At 42.1% G+C, this 26,554-nt stretch overlaps 1 protein-coding gene across 1 annotated transcript in view; it reads right to left on the bottom strand.

Annotated features, from left to right (window-relative positions):
• MRPL48 (mitochondrial ribosomal protein L48) overlaps window positions 1–26,554 on the bottom strand; it is a 76,681-nt gene that overhangs the window by 21,908 nt on the left and 28,219 nt on the right. The window contains exon 4 of the mRNA XM_002822222.5: window positions 17,317–17,405. Within this exon, the coding sequence (XP_002822268.3) occupies window positions 17,317–17,405 (89 nt within the window). The remainder of the gene's footprint in view (window positions 1–17,316; window positions 17,406–26,554) is intronic.

The raw sequence follows: 26,554 nt of genomic DNA, 5'->3' as shown, positions 1-26,554 counted from the left end.
CAGCTGTAAAAAGAAATAAGAGGCCAGGCGCGGTGGCTCACGTCTGTAATCCGAGCACTTTGGGAGGCCGAGGCAGGTGGATCATGAGGTCAGGAGTTCGAGACCAGCCTAGCCAATATGGTGAAACCGCGTCTGTACTAAAAATACAAAAATTAGCTGGGCATGGTGGTGTGTGCCTGTAGTCCCAGCTGCTTGGGAGACTGAGGCAGGAGAATCGCTTGAACCCGGGAGGCAGAGGTTGCAATGAGCTGAGATCCTGCCACTGCACTCGAACCTGAGCGACAGAACGAGACTCCATCTCTAAACAAATAAATAAATAAATAAATACCACTTCTTTATGTACAGATACTGGAAAGGTCTTTAAGATAAAATAAATGATAAAAGCAAACTGTAGAATAATGTGTTCAAAATGTTGCGACACATATAAAATGGGGGAGCTGGAAGAGAATAGATATGTGTGTATGTGCATGTGTGTAATTACATACATGCTTGTTTGCTTGCATATTTAAAAAATATCTCTGGAAGCATGTACAAAAATAGTATCAGCTAGGCACAGTGGCTCACACCTGTAATTCCTGCACTTTGGGAGGCTGAGACAGGCAGACTGCTTGAGCCTAAGGAGTTCAGGACCAGCCTGGGCAACATGGCAAAATCCCAGCTCTGCAAAAAACACAAAAATTAGCCAGGCGTGGTGGTGCACACCTGTAGTCCCAGCAGCTTGGGAGGCTGAGACAGGAAGACCGCTTGAGCCTGGGAGGCAGAGGTTGCAGTGAGTGGTGGTTGAGCCATTGCACTCCAGCCTAGGCGACAGAGTGAGACTATGTCTCAAAAACAAAAATAAAAACAAAAACCCCCCAAAAACTAGTATCATTGGCTGCTTGTGAGGGAACTAGGTGGCTGGGGTCTGGGAGTAGGAATGAGAATTTTAAAGTATTTTCTTCTGTTTTTAAAATTTTTTAATAGTGTAAATTTTTTTTTTTTTTTTTGAGACAGAGTCTCGCTCTGTCGCCCAGGCTGGAGTGCAGTGGCGCGATCTCAGCTCACTGCAAGCTTCGCCTCCCGGGTTGACGCCATTCTCCTGCCTCAGCCTCCTGAGTAGCTGGGACTACAGGCGCCCGCCACTACGCCCAGCTAATTTTTTGTATTTTTAGTAGAGACAGGGTTTCACTATGTTAGCCAGGATGGTCTTGATCTCCTGACCTCGTGATCCGCCCGCCTCGGCCTCCCAAAGTGCTGGGATTACAGGCGTGAGCCACCACGCCTGGCCCAATAGTGTAAATATTTTATTAATCTAAAATTAGAATCTTAAAAAATTATTATGTTTGAATTTTAGTAAATTTTTATTGCAATATATTAATATGCAAAAATACATAAATAAGTTACACAGCTCAGTGAATTTTCACAAAGTGAAAGTAGCTCTGTAATCAGTACCCTAGACAAGAAACAGAACATTACCAGTACCCTAAAAGGTCTCCTTTCCCCAAATTAGTAACCACTATCCTGACTTATGAAACCGTAGAGTTATTTTGCATGTTTTTGAAATTCATGAAAATGGAATGATAGATACATTCTCTTTTGTGTCTGTCTTCTTTCATTCATTAGGTTCATAAGATTCAACCAGGCATTATGTGGAATGGCAATTCTTTCCTTCTCATGTGCTACTAGTCCACTATATGAATACGCCACAATTTATTTATCCTTTCTACTGTTGGTGGAAATTTGGGTTATTTCCAGTATGGGGCTGTTATGAATAGTAGTGCAACCAATGTTCTAGTATGTATCTTTTAGTGAACATATGTATGCATTTCTGTTGGGGGTGTACCTGGGAGCTGAACTACTGAGTTACACAGTATGAACAGGTTCACCTTTAATAGATACTCTCAAACAGTTTTGTAGAGTAGTTTCCAATTTAGACTTCCACCAGCAGTGTATGAGAGTTCCAATTGCTCTACATTCTTCCTAACACTTAGAAAACAGTATAGTCAGGTTTTCTTGTGAGTTTCTTTATTTTAGTCATTTTGGTAGTGGTAATGCAATGAGATTTTAACTAGCATTTTCTTTATATCTATTAAGCCTGAGCACCTTCTCATATGATTACTGGCTATTTGGATACTGTCTTTTGTAATCTGCCTATTCAAGTATTTTGCTCATTTTAAAAATTGGGTTGTCTGCCTTTCTCTTATTGATTTGTAGAGGCTCTTTATATATTCTAAACATGATCCTTTGTACGTGCTGCAAATATCTTCTCCCTCTCTGTACCTTCCCTGTTTACTTTATTTTTATTTTATTTTATTTTATTTTTTTGTAAGACAGGGTTGGCCAGGTGTGGTGGCTCATGCCTGTAATCCCAACACTTTGGAAGGCCGAGGTGGGCGGATCACCTGAGGTCAGGAGTTCAAGACCAGCCTGGCCAATATGGTGAAACCCCGTCTCTACTAAAAATACAAAAATTAGCCAGGCGTGGTGGCACATGCCTGTAATCCCAGCTACTCCAGAGGCTGAGGCAGGAGAATCGCTTCAACCCGGGAGGCGGAGGTTGCAGTGAGCCGAGATCACACCACTGCACTCCAGCCTGGGTGACAGAGCAAGACTCCGTCTAAAAAAAAACAACAACAACAACAACAGGGTCTTACTCTGTTGCCCAGGCTGGAGTTCAGTGGCATAATCACAGCTTACTGCAGCCTCGACCTCCTAGGCTCAAGTGATCGTCACACCTCAACCTCCTGAGTAGCTAGGATTACAGGCACGTGCCATTATGCCCAGCTAATTTTTGCATTTTTTTTATAGAGACAAGGTTTTTCCACGTTGCCCAGGTGGGTCTCAAACTCCTGGGTTCAAGTGATCTGCCAGCCTTGGCCTCCCAAAGTATTAGGATTACAGACATAAGCCACAGCTTCCAGCCCCCTTTTAACTTTATAATGGTGTATTTTGATGAGAAGCTATTTTTTTATTTTTATTTATTTTCTCTTTTTGGTTTAACTTGTCACTGACAAAGCTGAGATTTTTTTTTTTTTTTAAGGACAGGGTCTCACTATATTGCCCAGGTTGGAGTGCAGTGACACAACGGTAGCTCACTGCAGCCTGGAACTCCTGGTCTCAAGTGATCCTCCCGCCTCAGCCTCCCAAGTAGCTGGGACTACAGTGCACATTATCATGCCTGGCTAATTTTTAAAATTTTTCAGAGATGGGGTCTCACTCTGTTGCCCAGGCAGGTCTCAAACTCCTGACCTCAAGCGATCCTTCCACCTCAGCCTCCCGAAGTGCTGGGATTATAGAAGTGAGTTACCACACCAGGCCTGAAGTTGAACTTAAGTTCTTATTTTTAATGTAGTCCAATGTATTCATTTTTTATGGTTATAGGGATTTTTGTGTCCTGTTTAAGAAATCTTTGCCTACCTTAAGATCATGGAGATATCCTTGTATTTTACCTTCTAGCAGTTTTATTATTTTAATATTCACATTTAGATCTACAATTCATCTTTAAGTCATTTCTGTGTGTGGTGTGAAATAGGGTCAAGAGTCATTTTTTGTTTTCACATGATCATCCAGCCGAAATGACCCAGCCACACTGCTTTACGTGCCACCTATGTCATATAACAAGCACCCAGAGATATGTGCATTTGTTTCTCTACTCTTCTGTTCCATTGGGCTATTTGTCTATCCATGAGATAATACCACCATGTCCTAATAATTGGAGATTTGTAGTAAGTCTTGCTATGGGGCTGAATTTTTTTTTAAGGAAAAAAGAAAAAAAAAACTATCTCTACTGATATGTCTTAAGTCACCCCATCTAACAGCCAACAGTCTAGGGGCTTCCACAGCAGCATTGTTCCTAACATTGAACCTGGAATGGTTCCCTTACACTGCTGCTCTGAAGGTCAACCTATCAAGAGCAGGAACCCAATTTGAGGAAGCACAGAGAAGACAAAGAAATGGTCCTTTTACAAGGCCAGTAATACTGATGATAGACCTGATCTCACAGGAATGTTTTGAGAACTGAACAAAATACTACATGTAAAATGGTTAATACAATCTGTGGCACATAAACACTAAACATTAACTTTTATTATTATTTAACTTTATATTCCTCATATCTAGCACAGGGACCAGCAAAGAGAAACATACAATGAGTCATTATTTTTAAAATTTTAGAATAGGAAGGAATTTAGAGATGCTTTTGTCCTGGTTCTTCATCTTTGCAAGGGAAGAATATGAAGCCCAAACAGATAAATGTGTTCCCCAGAATCACGAAGCCAGACAAGACAGATCCCAGGAACTAAAATCCAGACCTTCTGATCCCCAGTGCAGGAATTTTTCCTCTGCATTACTAAAGTTCTTAACAGTGGTGGCCACCCCAGGGTACTAGACCTTGCAGTGAGTGGGAAGCCAACCTCTAGAAACCAACCACCAACATGCAGACATTTGGCTCTCTCCTCTTCAGAGCCCAACACATTCATGGCCAAATGCAGCAATCAGGACTTCTCATCGTGACAGGCAGCACTGCAGTAAGAGCTGTCTAGAATGCTGAAGTCAGAATGCAATGGAGAGTGGCTGAAATTTTCCAGCAGAGAGGGGAGGAGCTTCTCTGAAGCCTGTAGGAGGCTTTTCTTAACCACAGAAAATGCCAGGACTCTCCAAAGGTATTGCTTCAGGAGAACAAAGAAAAGAAAGCTGATCCCAGTGTCCCTCTTGGCATCTCACTTGCTTTTCCATGTTGGCCTAGATCTACCCGAACCAATTTACATTATCAGGATCCCATTGTGATATTACAATACATATTTCAGTTCTGAGCCAGGGCACAGCATAGCCAGCAAGAGCTTAACTGCATATAATACCAGATGCCAGTTTCTGTCATTTTATCTACACAATTTTTCTCACATCCATCCCATTCTCTCTACTCCTACTGATTGAGTTCAGGACATCATGAATGCCATGAGGAACTATTAAAGATATATCTGTGGGCCAGGAGCGGAGGCTCATGCCTGTAATCCCAGCACTTTGGGAGGCCGAGGCAGGCAGATCATGAGGTCAGGAGTTCAAGACCAGCCTGACCAACATGGTGAAACCCCATCTCTACTAAAAATATAAAAAAATTAGCCAGGCGTGGTGGCAGGCGCCTGTAGTCCCAGATACTCAGGAGGCTGAGGCAGGCGAATCACTTGAACTCGTGAAGCGGAGGTTGCAGTGAGCCAAGATCACGCCACTGCACTCCAGCCCAGGCAACAGTGCGAGACTCTGTCTCTAAATAAATAAATAAATAAATAAATAAATCTGTGCAAAGGATATACATGAATAAAGCTGTGTTTTGGGAAGCCCAACCTGACTGCACATGAAGGCCAGCCAGGCAGGAAAGGAAAGGAAGTTAGGAGAAACGTAGTAGGGAGGATGGACTACTGTCCATCATCAAACGTTGGCACTCCTATGGCCTGGATTCACTAAGGGATGGCCCAGGATTGTCATTCTTAGGTCCTTGTAGGACTGCACTCTGGTCCCCCAAATAGACTATAGGGTAAATTATGAAACAAGTTTTGTACAGAAATGTTCACATTATTACCCCTATTTCGCAGACAGAAAACTGAGGTCCTCTGAAGGTAAGTTACTTGCCCAAGGTTACTGAGAAACTTTGCTGGAAAGAGCAGATAAAGAAAGGAATCAAATTAGAATCATAGCCTGTTACAGCCAGAAAGGATCTTAGAGATAATTTAATCTCTTCTTCCCCCTAATTCTACACAAGGGGGAAGTTGAGACCCAGAAAAGGAAAATGGCTTGTGTAAGGTTTAACAGCAAGACAAGGGCAAAGGTAACAACTTTATGTCTATCCAGAACTGGAAGCTGAGTCTGCAGCCCCAAGCCCAGGCTCTCTCCTCTAAAGTGATAGTATCTACCTATTGCTATAAGTGACATTCTCCAGGGCGAGAAAGTTGGATAAGAATTAATCCATTATCTGAATCCTCAAAAAAAAAGGCTGATATGCCTGCAGCATATTCAGCTTCCAGAAATTCTAGTGATGAAAATAACAAAATTTACACCCGAGGATTTGAATGATTTGGGGTTAGTACTATCAACAGTCCATAATGAGCTGTGAGGTACGCAGCGATCGAGTATGTTTATAACCTAGTGTTATACACTTGAGAGACATATGGACAAAAGGCCTGGCTCTGACTGGGGTAGCAAGGAGGCATGGCCTGATGCTATATAAAGTGCACTAGACTTAGATGGAAGCCACAGAAAATCTGACCTCAAATCCTAACTATCTGCTTAGTCACTACATGACACTGTGTGACCTTTCTAGGCCTCAGTTTCCTCATCTGTAACAGCTAAAGTTATTGTGAAGCTTAATAGAGTGAATTTATATGAAATGGAAATACTAGAGATGTTAGATGAATTCTGGCCATCCTCATTCCAAATATCGGCTCTGAAAACTTCTAGCCACATGGGCACATCATTTAATCTTTCTCTGAGTCTTGGATTCCTCAAACAGGGTCTCGAATAACCATATGATACTCTAAGGCTTAAATAATATATATGTTTATAAGGCTATAAAATGAAATAATGTCTTTAAGGCCTGGCACATAGTACTTATAGCACCTGGTATATAATAATAAGTGGCATTTTTGGAAGGGCGCGGTGGCTCATGCCTGTAATCCTGGCACTTTAGAAGGGCGAGGTGGGAGGATCACCTGAGGTCAGAAGTTCGAGACCAGACTGGCCAACATGGTGAAAACCCGTCTCTACTAAAAATACAAAAAATTAGCTGGGCGTGTGGTGGTGAGTCCCTGTAATCCCATCTACTTGGGAGGCTGAGGCAGGGAGAATCGCTTGAACCCGGGAGGTGGAGGTTGCAGCTGGGCGCCTGTAGTCCCAGCTACTCAGGAGGCTGAGGCACCGGAATTGCTTGAACCCGGGAGCTAGAGGTTGCAGTGAGCTGAGATGGTGCCACTGCACTCCACCCTGGGTGACAGAGTGAGACCCTGTCCCAAAAAAAGTAAGTAAATAAAAATAAAACTACAAAAATTAGCTGGGCATGGAGGTGCACACCTGTAATCCTGGCTACTCAGGAAACTGACACACAAGAATTGCTTGAACCCAGGAGGAGAAGGCTGCAGTGAGCCAAGATCGCACCACTGCACTCCAACCTGGGCGACAGCGAGACCCTGTCTCAAAAAAATAAATTAAAAATAAATAAATAAATGGCATTTTAAAATTATTATTATTTTGAGACAGAGTCCCACTCTGTCACTCAGGCTAGAGTGTAGTAGCATGATCTCGACTCACTGCAACCTTCACCTCCAGAGTTGAAGCAATTCTTGTGCCTCAGCCTTCTGAGTAGCTGTGATTACAGGCATCTGCCACCATGTCTGGGTAATTTTGTATTTTTAGTAGAAATGGGGTTTCACCATGTTGGCCAGGCTGGTCTCAAACTCCTGAACTCAGGTGATCCACCAGCCTCCGCCTCCCAAAGTGCTGGGATTACAGGCGTGAGTCACTGCGCCCTGCCATAAATGGCATTTTTAAAAGAGGTTGTGTAGTGTACATTGTGTAGATAGGACATTACTGTTACTACTATATATTGGAGATAAGCATGGTCCTAATTTCCAACTAGTAAATTTTACGAAATGAAGAATTTATTAAGCACCTGCAGTTTGCAAAGTGCTAGTTCAATTACTCTAAAGAAAGACAGGGTGGGCGCGGTGGCTTACGCCTGTAATCCTAGCACTTTGGGAGGCCGAGGCAGGCGGATCATGAGGTCAGGAAATCGAGACTATCCTAGCCAACATGGTAAAACTTCATCTCTACTAAAAATACAAAAATCTGCCGGGTATGGTGGCGCGTGCCTGTAATCCCAGCTACTCAGGAGGCTGAGGCAAGAGAATCGCTTGAACCAGGGAGTCAGAGGTTGCAGTAAGCCAAGATCACACCACAGCACTCTAGCCTGGTGACAGAGTAAGACTTCATCTCAAAAAAAAAAAAAAAAAAAAGACAACATGGCTGGGCACAGTGGCTCACACCTGTAATCCCAGCACTTTGGGAGGCCAAGGTGGGTGGATCGCTTGAGCCATCTGGGCTTGAGCCCAGAAGTTTGAGACAAGCCTGGGCAATATGGCAAGACCCTATCTCCACAAAAAAATTTAAAAACTAGCCCTGTGTGATGGCGTGTACCTGTGGTCCCAGCTACTCAGGAGGCTGAGGCCGGGGGATCGCTTAAACTCAAGAGTTTGCGGTTGCAGTGAGCTATAATCACACCACTACACTCCAGGCTGGATGACAGAATGAGATCCTGTCTCAAAAAAAAAAAAAAAAAAAAACAGGCCAGGCACGGTGGCTCACACCTGTAATCCCAGCACTTTGGGAGGCTGAGGCGGGTAGATCACCTGAGATCAGGAGATTAAGACCAACCTGGCCAACATGGTGAAACCCTGTCTCTACTAAAAATACAAAAAATTAGCTGGGCGTGGTGGCACACACCTGTAGTCCCAGCTACTCGAGAGGCTGAGGCAGGAGAATCACTTGAACCCAGGAGGCAGAGGTTGCAGTGAGCCGAGATCGCACCACTGCACTCCAACCTGGGTGACAGAGCGAGACTCCATCTCAAAAAACAAAAAAACAAAAAAACAGCAAAAACAAAATAAAACAAGAACAACAAAAACAAAAAACAAAGAAAGAAAAGAAACATGATGACCACCGTTTCCCCTTTCTGCTTCCTGCTGCCTGAAATGTGAACCTAGTGGCTAAAAAGGGAGCAGCCATCTCAAACCATGAGATAGAAGCAATATGATAAGTATGGCAAAACAAAAAGCTGGAATATCTACTTACACTTTTATGTGAGAAAGAAAGAAATTTCTATTTTACTTAAGCCCCTGGTATTGTAGGTCTCTCTATTATGGTAGCTAAACTACTACCACAATTCATGTAGGAAGGTACTATGTCTCATTAATCTTTCTATTCCTAGAGCCCCAAATTATTAAATGTTGAGTTGAACTGAAATGAATTATAGGCCAGCTGTGGTGGCTCACACCTGTAATCCCAACACTTTAGGAGCAGGCATATCACTTGAGTCCAGGAGTTCGAGACCAGCCTCACCAACATGGTGAAACCCCATCTTTACAAAAAATTAGACAGGTGCGGTGGGGCGCACCTATAATCCCAGTTACTTAGGAGGCTGAGGTGGGAGGATTACCTGAGCCAGAGAGGTCAAGGCTACAGTGAGCCATAATCATGCCACAGCACTCCAGCCTAGATGACAGAGTGAGCCCATCTCAAAAAATTAATTAATCAATTTAAAAAATAAAAATATTAGCAAGGCGTAGTGGTACACACCTGTAGTTCCAGCTACTCTGGAGGCTGGGGTGAGAAGATCACTTGAGCCTGACAGGTTGAGGGTACAGTGTGCTATGACTGCACCACTGCACTCCAACCTGGGCAACAGAGCAAGACCCTGTCTCTGAAAAAAATAATTTAAAAAAATAAAAACATAACTGAGTTTCTCTGTTAATATTTGTTTTCATCAAGTAAAACTGAGAGGAGGAATGTGTGAAATTTAGAAAATCTATCCATTCATTTAATATGTTTCTAAAATGGGAAAGACTATTATTATTCATCTTGAGGAGGGGTTTGGCTCTAGTACCACTAATGTTCCAAGGGAATATGGCTTGCAAGGATCTGAGATAATGGATGCCAAAGTACTTTTAGAATGGAAAAGGGTCATTACTATTATTCATATCAAACATGAATCCCTCTAAAAATCAGACACTATTGTAATTTGGTGACACAGGGCAAGACTCCCAGCAGGCTGCAGACCAGGAGCTCTAATGGCACAGGCACGTGAGTCACTCCCTGTACTTAGAAAAGCCCTGGGGAGCTTTTCTATGTTCTTCACAGCCCTGTGTCAACAGCTACCCCAAGCAACTAGATACTGCCAGAGGAGTGTCCAGTTCAGCTTTACCTACCCAGTGCCAAGAATATAGGTGGCATTTAATAAATGTTTGTTGAGCTGAACTCCGTAACACCTTCACTGACTCTTTCGGGGAGAATTGCTTCTTTTTTGTTTTTAAAATTGTATGGATTTACCATGTAAAACATCGTGAAGGAATTGCTTATCTTTACTCTCTTGATATTTAGTTTATTCCCTAGTAAAGCACTTGCCTCAAGTACTTAGTTACACTTTTGAGCACTAACTTTCCCAGCAGACTTTACACTTTTTTTAGGACCATGTCCGGTTCACCTGAGCATCATGGATACTCAGCACAGTGCATGGCATATAGTAGATGCTCAATTATGGTTTTTCTTTTAATGAGCTACAAGAAATAAACGAGTGAAAACATGGGTGCTAATATAAAGTAACTCTCCCTAAGCCAGTCCTATAATACATGTCTAGCCCTACAGTTTCCAGACCAGCAAAACCAATTGTTTTGTTACCAAGAAGGTAGGACCAGATGTGAGGGCGATCTGGCTGCAACATCTGTCACCCCATTGATTGCCAGGGTTGATTCGGCTGATCTGGCTGGCTAGGCCGGTGTTCCCTTCCTCCCTCAACACTCCATGTGAGTCCCTCCCGAAGCTGCAAGCTCAGTAGAAGAGGACAACCATCCCCAATAGAGGGAGACTGGTCCTTAGTCAAGGGTATATGACTAGCTGCGCTCCCCTGCTACAACCTCCAGACAAGCTCTCAAGAAGCCAGGACTATAACCATAAAGTGATTCTGACCTTCTGATTTATCTGGGAATGATTCCAGTCTCCTCACAGATTTGTGGCTGTGACAGCTGATCTATTATGGGTGCCACAACAAAATAAAATAGGTGACAGAAATGGCAGACACCTCCTCTCTATCAACACTAAAAACAGCATGAAGTTTCCAAAAGAAAAGCTATCTTGATTCCTAGGGGCCACTCTGCAAAGAGGAAGAAAATTGTCTGAGTTACAGAAGATATTCCAAGGCCTGGAATGAGAACATATAACAAAGTGACAGAAATTCACGTTGCCTCCATTTCATCCTTCCACATCTTTCTCTTGGCAATTTTCAGATTATTAAGCTGCCATTACCCCAAGACTGGAAGCTGGACAACAGCTGAGGGCAAGTAAGTAGATGGTCTTGGGAAAAATGACCCAGTGCTATACAAATGTGAATGACTATTATTATTTTTACTTTTTTTTTTTTTTTTTTTTGAGACAGAGTTTCACTCTTGTCGCCCAGGCTGGAGTGCAATGGCATGATCTCGGCTCATTGCAACCTCCACCTCCCCGGCTCAAGCGATTCTCCTGCCTCAGTCTCCCAAGTAGCTGGGATTACAGGCATGCACCACCATGCCCAGCTAATTTTGCATTTTTAGTAGAGATGGAGTTTCACCATGTTGGTCAGGCTGGTCTCAAACTCCTGACCTCAGGTGATCCTCCCGCCTCGGCCTCCCAAAGTGCTGGGATTATAGGCATGAGCCACCATGCCTGGCCTTATTTTTACTTCTATGAAATATAAGTCACTCCAAATATCTGAAGCCTTTTAAATTCAACTGAATGATGCAGGGCCTTTAAGGAATAATGAGATCTACACTTTGAGACAGGATGCTAGGTCTGGAGATACACTCTAAAATATGATCACTCACTGCCACAGGTCAAGATGGGTCTTACAGGATGAGCACCATAGAGAAAAAAGGGAGGGTATCATCCCATACAAAGGAAAGAGCATGTGCAAAGGCAGAGAGGCAGGAAAGAGCATGGGTGTATGAGAAAACATGTCTGAAATACAAGGTGCAAAAAGGGAAATCACTGAGAAGGAGGTCAGGTACATACTGTAAGCGAGCTGAAATACCACATTTATTGTCATACCCCATGCTGCCACCTGAGAAAAAGCCTAATTTTTATCTCTCATCTACTCCCTCAAAAAAGCATCAAGGACAAGGACACGGGATGGAGGGATGGGAAGCTATTCAGAGTTATAAACCGGGCCATGTAAGAAAAAGATAAAAACAGGCTGGGCGCAGTGGCTCATGTCTATAATCCCAGCTCTTAGGGAGGCCAAGGTAGGTAGATCACCTGAGGTCAGGAGTTTGAGACCAGCCTGGCCAACATGATGAAACCCCATCTCTACTAAAAATACAAAAATTACCTGGGCATGGTAGCGCATGCCTGTAATCCCAGCTATTCAGGAGGCTGAGGCAGGACAATTGCTTGAACCCGGAAGGCGGACATTACAGTGAGCCGAGATGGCACCACTGAACTCCAGGAAGACTCTGACTCAAAAAAAAAAAAAAAAAAAGAAAGAAAGAGATAAAAAGATAAAAACAGTATTAACAAGGAAAGCTGAGATGAAGTAGATACCCCTCTTTCCTTCCCAAGATGCGTAAATCATAAGACTGAGTGTGGGACCTTTCGAAGGAGGAATGAAAGGATTATACCAGCAGAAATGGGACAAGGGTTAGATACTTTATGCATGAGCATGAGAATTTACTCTTGTCTTAGGGATATTGGGCTCATAAGAGTAGAGGGGCCAGACTGAGACCCAGAGAGGAAAAAATGGGAATCTGGCCAACTTATTTTTTTTCTAGGCTTAGGGAGAGAAAGAAAGGAGGCCACAAAAGATTCCATCCAGTTTAACTAGTCCAGTTCCCCAGAGGGATAAGAGACAGGAACTCAGGACAGAGCCTCTGTAAGGTGGTGGACGAAAGCTTTCACTGTGCTGTCCTGTGCAGGAAGCCAGGAGGCTGGAGCAACTTACTCCAGTATCCAGCACTACTGTACTAGCCACCCTGGGACACTGAATAACATCAGAGAAAAGCCTACAGCCCTAAACAAAGGGAGCATCCAATCCATTCAAGCAACCAAGGTCATCTGGAGCCAGGTGTTTGCAGATAGTAGGTTATATTTGAGAAATCTGATTTATAAAACCACAGGGCAGCTCCAATAACCACATTTCAGTCCAGCTCAATCAATATTTACTGTCCTCTCCTTGATGCCAGGCCCTGTGCTGGACACTGAGGATATGAAGAAAACTGAGACTTCTACCGTTAGGGACCTCATAATCTAAAAGGGAACATAGTCATCAAAACAGACGGTTAAGTCCAGGTGCAGTGGCTCACTCCTGTAATCCTAGTACTTTGGGAGGCTGAGGCAGGCGGATCACTTAAGTCCTGGAGTTCGAGACCAGCCTGGGTAACCTGGTGAGACCCCCATCTCTACAAAAGTATGAGCCGGGTGTAGTGGTATACTCCTGTAGTCCTAGCTACTCAGGAGGCTGAAGAGGGAGAATCATTTGAGCCTGGAAGGCAGAGGTTGCAGTGAGCTGAGATTGCACCACTGCATTCCAGCCTGGGTGACAGAGCGAGAACCTGTCTCAAAAACAAAAACAAAAACAAAAACAACAAAAACACTCAGATGATTAAAACATAAAGCAGTTTTCCTAGGACAGAGGAAGCACAAGAACTCTGGCAGCTCATGGTAAGAAAAGCAACTCAGGGCTGGGCATGGTGGTTCCCACCAGTAATCCCAGCACTTGGGAGGCCAAGGTGGGAGGATCACTTGAACCCAGGACCACAAGACTAGCATGGGCACTATAGTGAGACCCCATCTCTACAAAAATTTCTAAAAATTAGCCAGGCTTGGTGGCATGTGCCACCAAGTAGTCCCAGCTACTGAGAAGCTGAGGCAGAAGGATCGCTTGAACCTAGGTATTCAAGGGGCAGTGGGCCAGGATCACACCACTGCATTCCAGCCTGGGCAGCAGAGTGAGACCATGTCTCAAATTTTAAAAAAAAAAAAAAGAAAGAAAAGTAACTCAGTGCAGAGAATCCAGGAAGGTTTCTCAGAAGGAGAAATTTGTTTGTGTCCCTCCTCACCCTGCTTTCTCACTGAGATTTAAAGGTTGAAGGGGAATTAGCCAGGTGAAGAAGGGGAGGTCTTCCAAGTAGACAGAACAGCTTGTGAGCCTTGAAAAAGTATAATGACTTGGAAGAAAAACAAAAGGCCCAATACAGTTAAAGCGTGGTATCCGGGAGAGTGGAGAAGAGGCTGGAGAGGAAGGCGGGGACAGATGGCATTAAGCTTCCTTTTATACCACGTTAATGGAGTGGGTCAGAGCATGACATATGCAGAAAATTACCTGAGAGAGAAGATTCTAAGACATTTTTTTAAAACAGCCAAAAAAGTCCCCCTCAAACAAAACTAATTTTATTTCCCACTATTTTATGTGGGACTTTTAGAAGGGGGATGTCTCACTGATGTTGTACACTGTTTTACTCAATATTTTGGGAAGTAACTGCCTCTGACTTCAACTGAAGAAAACACTTTTTTGTTGCAAATGTAATGTTTTTGTAATGGTGTCAGCAAATAAAAGGATGCTTAGTATTTAAAAAAAAAAAAAAAAAAGAAGGGGGATGTCTCAAAATAAAACAACTTCAATAATTTAGTCTAAGGTGTCACAACTCCAAAAGGGTGTAAATCATTCCTTCCGAATTTTAATAGCGCTTTGTATCCTCCTTTTAACACTTGTCACTTTCTGCCTGAAGTATATTGTCTGTGTCTTATCTCTGTTGGTTTAACAGCTCCCTCTGAGAATGAACCATGTCTTGTTCATCCATTTTGTAAAATTATTTTGCTTGCCAGGCATGGTGGCTCATCTCTGTATTCCTTGCACTTTGGGAGGCTGAGGCAGGTGTATCACTTGAGCTCAGGAGTTCGAGACCAGTCTGGACAACATGGCAAAATACCGTCTCTACAAAAAAATACAAAAATTAGCTGGGTGTGGTGGTGCATGCCTGTAGTCCCAGCTGCTCAAGAGGCTGAGATGGGAGGATCTCTTGAGCCCAGGAGGCAGAGGTGGTAGTGAGCCGAGATCACACCACTGCACTCCAGCCTGTGCAGCAGAGAGATTCTATTTAAAAAAAAAAAAAGAATTATTTTGCAATTCATTCTTGAATAGGCAAGGCATCAAGAGTTCCTAGCACATAATAGATATTCAATAAATATTGCACAGCATTGTGAAGTTACATGACATACAAGTTGAAATTCTAGTCTTAGAGATATTCTAATCCAGAATTTCTCTACCTTTGTGAAAGCTCTGATGAAAACTATGCACTCTCTTCCCAGAAAAATTCACCTACAACAAACATTTTACATATAATTTCAGGATCCGCCATGCCTAGACGGGGAAGGTTGACTTACCCAAAGTCACAAGGCAGAAAAGCGGCAGAACCAAGCCTAGAACACAAGTTTCATTGTTCCTAATTCAGTAGACTTCCCACTACAAAGGAACAATTTTAGCAGGGCATTTGTTTCCTGCTGGGAGCCTGTATTAACAGGCCTGATAGGTGGTAATGTTCTTCTCCTGAAATTCTTTACTGTAAGGATGAGCTCAGAAGAACACGGCAAGGTTAGTGGTTTCTAAGGCCCAAATTCAGTGGAATTGGACCTTGCCAAGAAGAGAGAGGTAAATAGGAAACGTGTGGTTGCGTGGGAGCATTAAAATAAGCTAAAGAACCAAGAGATGTTAAAGTCTCCCCAAAATCTCCCCCACTGTACTGTTTGCAGGAAGTGACAGGCTTGAGATTGAAAGCCAGATCTTATACCTTGCATGCTGTATCCACCCCAAAAGAAAATCCTCTGCACACACATACAGAAATCTAACTGGAGCCAAAGAAATGGGCTAAATAATTTCATAATGCTTAGAACTAATATCCACTTACCTGTGATAAAGGATTCAAGAAGCACATAATTTATCTATTTATTTTTGAAACAGAGTCTCACTCTGTTGCCCAGACTAGAGTACAGTGGCGTGATCTTGGCTCACTGCAACCTCCACCTCCTGGGATCAAGCAATTCTCGTGCCTCAGCCTTCCAAGTAGTTGGGATTACAGGCGCGCCACCACACCCAGCTAATTTTTGTATTTTTAGTAGAGACGGGGTTCCTGCCATGTTGGTCAGGCTGGTCTTGAACTCTTGACCTCAAGAGATCTGCCTGCCTCAGCTTCCCAAAGTGCTGGGATTACAGGTGTAAGCCACCACACCCGGCCTATTTTAGATTTGAAAATACAATAAGAGGCCAGGCTCGGTGGCTCATGCCTGTAATCCCAGCACTTTGGGAGGCTGAGGCAGGCAGATCATCTGAGGTCGGGAGTTTGAGACCAGCCTGACCAACACAGAGAAACCCTGTCTCTACTAAATATACAAAATTAGCCAGGCTTGGTGGCACATGCCTGTAATCCCAGCTACTCGGGAGGCTGAGGCGGGAGAATCGCTTGAACCCAGGAGGTGGAGGTTGCGGTGAGCCGAGAGCACGCCATTGCCCTCCAGCCTGAGCAATAAGAGTGAAACTCCTTCTCAAAAAAAAAAAAAAGAAAAGAAAATACAGTAAGAATCAGTTATCCCAGCACCCCAGCACTTTCAGAGGTCAAGGCAGGCAGATCACTTGAGGTCAGGAGTTCAAGACCTGGCCTGGTCAACATGGTAAAACCCCACCTCTACTAAAAATACAGAAATTAGCCAGGTGTGGCAGCGGACGCCTATAAACCCTGCCACTTGGGAGGCTGAAGCACGAGAACAGCTTGAACCCGGGAGGGAAAGGCTGCAGTGAGCTGAGATCGTGCCACTGCACTCCAGCCTGGGCAACAGAGCGCGAGACTCCATCTCAAAAAAACTAACAAACAAAAAAGAATCAGTTATATGGCTGAAAATATCAATCTACCTCTACTTGCCACAACTCATTCACTCAACTAAACTGAATTATCATTTCCATTATGAGGTCCATACTGAACTAAGTACACTACTAGGAAGTTTTTTTTTAAGTATTACAAATAATAAAATCAGGCCAGCCATGGTGGCTCATGCCTGTAATCCCTATGCTTCCGGAGGCTGAAGCAGGAGGATCACTTGAGGCCAGGAGCTTGAGACCAGCCTGGGCAATACAGCAAGACCCTGTCTCTATAAAAAAAAATTTTTAATTAGATGGGCATGGTGGCAAGAGCCTGTAGTACCAGCTACTTGGGAGGCTGAGGTGGGAGGATCACTTGAGCCCAGGAGATCAAGGCTGCAGTGAGCCGTGATCATGCACTGCACTCCAGCCTAGGTGACAGAGCAAGACCCTGTCTCAAAAAAAAAAAATAAAAAATTAAAACCATTTGCTTTTTACTATTATAACCTGGCCTAAGGATAAGATTGGAAGTTGGTAGAAACATCTCCAGTCTGGAAATTCCAAATTAGTAACCGGCAAGGATTGAGGGACAACTCTATCATTTCTAGCTCCAATATTATCAAAAGTATACATATCTGATCTTCAGGTTTTTGCAAAAGCTGCACATTATCCTTTTCCAAAAGACTCCCCCTGCCCCTTACCTCTTCTGCTTTAATTAAGTGCTTGTACTTTCCAATGCCGTGGGTGGGCTTTGTCTTGTAGGGCCTACTGGTACTTAGTAGAATTCCACCTAAAAGAGAGAAAATAAGACAAACCTGTTTTTTTGTTGTTGCTATTATTGTTGTTTTTTAAGAGATAGGGTCTTGCTCTGTCACCCAAGCTGGGATGTAATGCCATCTCATAGCTCATTGCAGCCTCAAACTCCTGGGTACAAGACAGTCTCCTGCCTCGGCCCACACCCCACCCCCTGACCCCAAATAGCTAGGACTACAGGCATGTGCTACCATGCCCAGCTAATATTTTTTATTTTTTGTAGAGGTGGAGTCTTGCTATGTTGCCCAAGCTGGTCTGGAGCTCCTTCCACCTCAGCCTCCCAGGGTGCCAGGATTACAGGTGTGAGCCACCACGCCTAGCTTGGACTACAAATTTAAAAAAGAAAAAAAATATGTATATAGATACACACACACACACACACACACACACACACACACACACACACACATATATAAAACAAGGTAACAGTAAGGATTTTTAAAAATAATCTCAGAGGTCTTTCTAAGCATGAAACAAAATCTAGAAATCAAATATTAATAAACTTAGCTATATAAAAGGTTAAAACTTCTGTTCAACAAAAATAAATAAATAAATAAAGTTAAGGAATAGGTGACAAAAAAAAGTACAAAGCATACGTAACAGAGAAATGCTAATTTCCTTAACATACAATAACTATATTAAAACCTCTTTCTAAGCTCCTCTGGGAACAGCAGATGATTTGAGGGGACAAATTCTCCACTGCAGGACTGGGAAGATTTCGTGGTAGCTGACCTCTTGTTGGTTTAAGGAGCCATAGATATTTCTTGATCCTGGACTGATTCTCAGTTTGTCCCCTTATTCTCTCCTTTTGGCTCCCAGAATATGCGCAATCCCCACTACTCATCTTTCTTTGACAAATTCTCTCCTGATAAAGCCACTGGCAGTAAGGGGATAAAATACATTCTCAGAGGGCTCTCTCTCTTCTTGTTCCTCAACAGGCAATAATCCTTTTGAGGTTTTCTTTTTTTCTTTTGAAAAAAAAATCCTTTCCCCTTCCCTTTTGAAGTTTTCTAACTGTGACTATATAGAGAAAGAGACAGGCAGCAAATACAGCCAGCAAAGAAGAAGAGCATAGAGTTCCACAAAGTTTTTTTTTTTTTTTTTTTTTTTTTTTTTTTTGAGATAGAGTCTCGTTCTGTAACCCAGGATGGAGTGCAGTGGTGTGATCTCAGCTCACTGCAACTTCCGCCTCCCAGGTTCAAGCGATTCTCCTGCCTCAGCCTCCTGAGTAGCTGGGATTACAGGCACGCGCCACCACGCCTGGCTAATTTTTCTATTTTCAGTAGAGTTGGGGTTTCACCATGTTGGTCAGGCTGGTATCAAACTGACCTCATGATCCGCCCACCTCGGCCACCCAAAGTACTAGCATTGCAGGCGTGAGCCACCGCTCCCGGCCATAAAGTTTTACAAAACATCTAACTTGATTTATTTGTGCTGATCTGAAAACAGCCTCCAACAAATATCGTTAAGTGAACAACAACAAAAACAAAAACCAAAAGTGTAGAACAGTATGTAGGTATGCTACTACTGGATTAAAAAAATAGGGTCTTGGCCAGGTGCGGTGGCTCACACCGGTAATCCCAGCACTTTGGGAGGCCGAGGCAGGCAGATCGCGAGATCAGGAGTTCAAAACCAGCCTGACCAGCACGGTGAAACCCCATCTCTACTAAAAATACAAAAATTAGCTGGGCATGGTGGCGCACGCCTATAATCCCAGTTACTCAGGAGGCTGAGGCAGGAGAATCACTTGAACCCAAGAGGCGGAGGCTGCAGTGAGCCGAGATCATGCCACTGCACTCCAGACTGGGTGTCAGACCCAGACTCTGTCTCAAAAAAAAAGGGGGGGTCTTTATATACATATACATTGTGGTAGACCCACATAGCCATAGTGGTAGCATGTGTCTGTAGTCCCAGCTACTCAGGAGGCTGAGGCAGGAGGATTGCTCGAGACCAGAGGTTTGAGGCTGTAGTGCAAACAGCTGCTGCACTTCAGCAGCCTAGGCAACATAAGGAGATCCTGTCTCTAAATTAAAAAAAAAAAAAAAGGAAAAGAAAAAGATAGGGTAGAGATAAGAAACTGAACTCAGATCAGGTCTAGCTAGATTTTTGTATTCTAGAAATCAAGTGTTATAACCTAGTGGTTATAGACACAGGCTGTTCAGTCAGATAGACCTGAGTTTAAATAGAAGTCCCACCTGTTTCTTTCTGGTTACTTTCACCAAATTTTTTTGAGCTACTGTTTCTTCTTTATTTATAAATGAGGATAATAAAGAGGGTTAAAGGATAACATGTGTATGTGTGTGTATCTATATGTATATGTATATGGCATCAAAATATGGGCAGCAAGTCCTTCCTTGAAGAGGGATCTTCAAGCTGCTGTGGTCCTGCCCTCATTTCTTCAGGGTCACCAATCTGTGGGATACTAAACACACGATGGTGTGAAGAAGTCTAAGTCAGCAGTCCCCAACCTTTTTGGCACTAGGGACCAATTTTATGGAAGACAATTTTTCCACAGATGTGAGGAGGGGGGAAGTGGTTTTGGGATGATTCAAGCATATTACATTTATTGTGTATGTTATTTATATTATTATTACATTATATTATTACATTATTATATTATTAATAATATAATATATTATGTAATTATATTATATTATTACATTATATTATATATAATTATAATATATTATATATTATATATAATTATAATATATTATATATTATATATAATTATAATATATTATATATTATATATAATTATAATATATTATATATTATATATAATTATAATATATTATATATTATATATAATTATAATGTATTATATATTATATATAATTATAATATATTATATATTATAATTATATATGTTATATATAATATAATTATATATAATAAAATAAAAAATTATATTATATTACATTATATTATTATTTCATTATATATTGTAATACATAATGAAATAATTGTACAACTCACCATAATGTAGAATCAGTGGGAGCCCTGAGCTTGTTTTCCTGCAACTAGACAGTCCCATCTGGGGGTGATGGGAGACAGTGACAGATCATCAGGCATTAGATTCTCATAAGGAGTAGTGCTCAACCTGGATCCCTCATATGTGCAGTTCACAAAAGAGTTCATGCTCCTGTGAGAATCTAATGCCACAGCTGATCTGAGAGGAGACAGAGCTCAGGTGATAACTTGAGTGATGGGGAGTGGCTGGGAGGGGCTGCAAATACAGATGAAGCTTCCCTGGCTCAACTGCCCCTCATTTCCTGCTGTGTGGCCTGGTTCCTAACAGGTCACAGACCACTTAACTGGTCCATGGCCTGGGGTTTGGGGATTCCTGATCTAAGTGACATCAAGTCAAAGTTTTCTTAGGCCTCTCCTTTCTAAAATGGGCTTCCAAGCAGGTTTGCTCTGTGTGAGGCCTATCAGAGATAGTCCTGGCTTCAGAGAACTTCCCCACATTTACAATCCACGCTATTTCATCAAGACAACCCAGAAATATCATGGATCCCTTCCATGATATGCATTAGTCCACATTTACAATTACATGCCAATAACTGTATAGACACTGAGACAGTTACAAAGACAAATAAAATATGCTACTTTCCCTTGAGATACTCAAGGTATACTATGAAAGGAAGATGGGAAAGCAGATAATCACCTTACGGTGTACTAAGTACTTTAATGGACACGTGAGCAATGTCATAGGTGCTCAGAGGAAGAAAAAACTAACTCTGCCTTTGGGGTGGGGGTGCAGGGTGCAAGGGAATAGGTTCAGATGAGGAAACAGCTGCATTCTTGAAAGCAGAGTAAGAATTTACCATGTAAGGAATAGGGAGGTATTTTTGGCCAGAGGTTCCCAAAGAGCACAGAATATAACCAAGGTATCTTACTGACTGCTGCCCCAGTTTCATCTCTCTGAATCTAAGACCTTTGACCTTTTGTGACTTTGGGCTCTAGACTCTCCAGCCTGAGGACCCACCCATGGAGCTGATATCCAAATCTCTTTGATGGGTATACAGTGATCCTCAGGCCAGGACCTTGAAAACGAATCTCATCGAAGATTTTATTATGACTCAAAATAAGACCTCCTAAAAAGCACTGAACTCTCCAAAGTATGATCATCCATTCAATAAATATTTATTATTACCTATTAGGGTAGGCAGCAACAATTATACGGCACAATCATATGAATGGCACACACCAGAGTTGTGCAGTGTACAACCAACCCAATATCCATGGCAGGCTTGACAGGTACCATGCATTGCCCTAGAAGCTGGGGCTATAACAATGAACAAAGACTAAGTCCCTGCAATACAGAACCTGCCACCTAGGAAGACAGACACTAAATATCAATGCAAGGTGATAAGGGCTGTCTATGATAAGCACTGTACACAGGAGGGACACTTAAGATGAACTTGAGTGCCAGGAAAGGATTCTTAGAGTGAGTGGCCTTTAAGTAAAACTTGAAGGATAAGTAGGAGTTAGGAGAAAACACGGTATAGGCAGAGAAAGAGCCAGAGAGAATTTTAAAGTAGAGCAAGAGGATCAGGGTGGCAAGAGATGAGTTTAGAGAAACAGGCAAGGCTTAGGAAGGGCTTAATTATTGAGTACTAATGATATCCCAGGCACTGTGCAAAGGGTTGGGGACAAGGCCAACAAAACTCTGCTTATGGAAATTATAGTCTAGTGGGAGGACAAAATCATTAGACTAATAGTCACAAAGTAAATATAAGATTACAAATTGTGGCCAGGTGTGGTAGTTCATGCCTGTAATCTCTGCACTTTGGGAGGCTGAGGCAAGAGGATCACTTGAGGCCAGGAGTTTAAGACCAGCTGGGCAACATAGAAGAGACCTTGTCTCTACAAAAAGGAAAAAAAAATTAGCTGGGCATGGTGGCATGTGCCTATAGCCCTAGCTACTGAGGAGGCTGTGGTGGGAAGTTTGCTTGAGCCCAGTTCAAGGCTGCAGTGAACTATTATCATGCTGCTGTACTCCAGTGTGGGCAACAGAGTGAGACCCTCTCTCCTAAAAAAAGTAATTACAAATTCTGATAAGTGATGAAAACAAAAAGCACAGGGAGGGCTATGGTGATACAACAGATAGACCTATTTTTAGAACAGAATATCAGGGAAGGCCTCTGTGAAAAAATGAGATTTTAACTGAAACCAGAATTCAGAAGAAAATTATAATAGTGGTTACCCCCAGGGGGGATAGTGGGGGGGAAGTAGCTAGAAAGGCAAGAGAGTTACTTATATTCCTTTGCACCTTTTAAAATCTGTTCCTTGTGTGTGTATATATATATTATATATATATAAAATATATATTTTTATATATAATATATATTTTATATATATATATAATATATATATTATCCACTCAAAAATAAATAAATAAGATATTGGAAAGGCAAATAGAAGTGTACTGGATGAAAAAAATGGAGGATGGGTGTTCCAGGTAGAGGAAACAGCATGTGTAAAGGCCCTAATGTAGCACACAGCCTGGGACATTCAAGGAACAGAAAAGCTGTCAGTGTGACTGCAGGAAAGTGAGAGGGACAGAATGTACCTAAGAGATGAGAGTGGGCTTGGCAAGTGGCTCACACCTGAAATCCCAGCATTTTGGGAGGCTGGGGCGGACGGTCACTTGAGGTCATGAGTTTGAGACCAGCCTGGCCAATATGGTGAAACCCTGTCTCTACTAAAAATACAAAAATTAGCCGGGTGTGATGGTACATGCCTGTAGTCCCTGCTACTCAGGAAGCTGAGGCAGGAGAATCACTTGAACCCAGGAGGTGGAGTTTGCAGTGAGCAGAGATTGAGCCACTGCACTTCAGCCTGGGCAACACAGTGAGACTCTCTCAAAAAAGAAAGAGACCAAGAGTGAGTAGTGGTCAGAATCAACCGTGCTGGGCCTTGTTAAAGGTTTGGATTTCATCCTGAACAGGCATAAGCAGGGAAAGTGTATGTCTGATATATACTTTTAAAAGATCATTTTGGTTCTTATGTGAAGGAAGTAGGGAGATTAGATTGGTAGCCCCTGCTAAGTTGTTGATCTGCACCTACACCCTCCAACATCCCTCTCCTCTATTCTGTCCTTGAGAGCTGACAGATTAATCCTTTTAAAATAAAAATCTAGTCATGTTATTCTCTTTCATTAATCCAACCATTTATTTATTGCACACACACAATTGTTTGTTTGCTTGTTTTGAGACAGGATCTGGCTCTGTTGCCCAGGCTGGGGTGCAGTGGCATGATCTCGGTCACTGCAACCTTGACCTCCCTAGGCTCAGGTGATCCTCCCATCTCAATCTCCTGAGTAGCTGGGACTACAGGGCGTGCCACCACACCAGTTTAATTTGTCCCAGGTGTGTGCCACCACACCAGGTTAATTTTTGGATTTCTTGTAGATATGCGGTTTCGCCATGTTGCCCAGGCTGGATAATTGTTTTAAAATACAGGTATTTACTATTTGTCAGGCATAATACCAGGCACTGTAAAGACAACAATGAACAAGACAGAAGGTAAAATTTTGATGGTTTTCTGTTGCCCAAAGTTTGAAATTCTTAGGTAAGCACTTAAGGATCTTGATTTTATAAACTAGATCTAACTACTTCGTCTCATTCTCCCACTCCTCTAGATTTTTAAAACCCTGCTCCCCAGCCACAGAGCTACACTTGCCATTCTTGCCAGAGTTTTCATGCCTCTGTGCCTTCCTTGGCTGTTTACCCTGCTGGGACTACACCTCTCGGACAGTGAAATTCTACACAGCCTCCAGAGCCAGCTCAAATGTTACCATCTCTGTGAAACTCTTCTGCTGCCCTAAATATACAAAGATCATCAAGAGTTTAATTCATAGTGATAGCTCTATCATGCCTCCATTATATAATAAAATGTTTTATGTAAATAAAAAAGAAAACTCATATGTCAATCACCATCTTTAAGTAGTACATAGAAACTCAATCATCTATCTGTAATTTCAAAAAGCAGAACCAAAAAGGATCTTTGCGATGATAACACATCGTAGGTGAAAGTACTGCAAATGTTTGCCTCAGCCTCTTATCTACTGGAATTCCTTGGCAAGGAGGCATTTTTAAATTCAGTTTGGAGCAATTCCTATAATTAGAGCATCTGCTTAATTAAGAAGCTGGTTCAAACTACTGTTAAATGAACCATTCTCCCCCTTAAATGAAAGGTTGTGGTCAAATTATCAGTGGTTAAACCGCTTAATTAGCCAGTTGTTTTAATTATAAAATTTACAAGTTTGAAAGCCTCTGATTTCCAATAAGTTCAACTGAATTCTTTTCCCCTGCGTCGTGTCAATAAGTGGGTTTCCTGCTGTCATATTAACATTGCAGCCTCCTGAGAGAAAAGGCAACTCTTTTCTAAAGAAAGACACAAAACCCCAGGGTTTCAAATGGAGGCTTTAAAAATCTTTCAATTATCACAATTATAAGATGTAATCACACAATGACATTTCCCACAGCATTCCCCTTTCCTTTACATATGCCAGAGACAACTGTCCTTCAATGTTCTTGTTCATTAAACTGAGAACTAAACCCATCAATCCAGGATGGGGATAAACAACTTTGTTTTAATTATTTCTCATTCAGAAATGGGATAAGCATTTTTAGCAGGGCTATGCAGGTAGGGAAAGAAAAAAATTGGGGTAGCCCCCAGCCAAGAAGCTAATTACAGGTTATTCTCTCCACTCAACAGACTGTAAGGCCCTCCAGGGCAGAAACAATGCCACCACCTGGCAAACAGTATGTGCTCAGTAAGTGTATATTTAAAAACAAAACAAAACAAAACAAAAATGGTTCTTAAGATATTTTACCAAAACAATCTGCAATGATTTGTCCCTGCCAGCTGTCCACATTTTTCAAAATTTCTCTTCAAATTTCTTTCCGTTGTTCTAATTACACTGAACTACTTGGATCTGAATATACCATGCTTCTCTGCTTCCACCTTTTTATTCATGCTGTAATGAGAGCACTCTAAGTTTCCTTCATCTTGTCTCTTTAGATCTAGTTTTATATATTTACTTCTATCTGTCTATTATTTTTAAATCAATAAGAAAAAGATGGTCACCACAATCAAGCCCCTCCTTGGATAGAGCAGCTGGAATGGTCCCCAGAGCCCACACATGGAGTGGATGGGTGAAGGCAGGAATGGGGCACTTTCCCTACTCTTCCTTTCTGAACATCATTGTAATTCAATTTTGAAATTTCTGACTTTAAAGATATCTCAGGCTGGGTGCAGTGACTGACAGCTGTAATCCCAACACTTTGGATGGCTGAGGTGGGAAGATTACTTGAGGCCAGGAAATTAAGACCAGCTTAGGCAACACAGCAAGACCCTGTCTTCACAAAAAATTTAAAAAATAAAAAATTAGCCAGGCATGGTAGCGCATACCTGTAATCCCAGCTACTCCAGAGGCTGAGGCAGGAGGATTGCTTGAACCCAGGAGTTCGAGGCTGCAGGGAGCTATGCTCATGCCACTGTACTCAAGCCTGGAGAAGCAAGACCCTCTCTCTCTCAAAAACAAAAACAACAACAACAACAAAAATAAATATCTGAAAGAACCTATAAAAAATACCAACAAAACTGTGTGCTTTCAAGTGGAAATTATCCTGGTGAGCCAACATTAGTGAGTTATTCTGGGCCTTGGAACCTTCTAGGGACTAGTATTCTCCAGTCACAGTTGAAACATGGGCAAAGGAAAGAATAAATAAATAGCAAGTAAATGTACAAAAATATGTTCAACCAACTAGTAATCAAAGACATGAAAATTCCAAACACAAGGGAAAGCACGTTTTAACCTACAATATTAGCAAATATTAAAAATAATACTCAATGTTGATGAGTATGTAAAAAGGGATTCTCAAATAGAGAAGTATAAAATAGTGCAATCTTTCTGGAGAGCAATTTAGTAATACACATCAACAGCTTTAAAAATGTGTATTTCCTTTGACCCAAGAAATGTACCCTAAGTAGTCAGACAATGGCACAAATATTGCCCAAGAATGTTCATCACAGTGTTGTTTCCATTGCAAAATCTTGGTAACAACTTAAATTTCTCCAAATAGAAAAATGTTGAAAAAATTATGCACTATC

Source organism: Pongo abelii, chromosome 9 (genome assembly GCF_028885655.2).
Source record: "Pongo abelii isolate AG06213 chromosome 9, NHGRI_mPonAbe1-v2.0_pri, whole genome shotgun sequence".
NCBI classification, from domain to species: Eukaryota; Metazoa; Chordata; class Mammalia; order Primates; family Hominidae; genus Pongo; species Pongo abelii.
The sequence above is the reverse complement of the archived record's forward strand: the minus strand, read 5'-3'. Positions and strand labels throughout refer to the sequence as shown.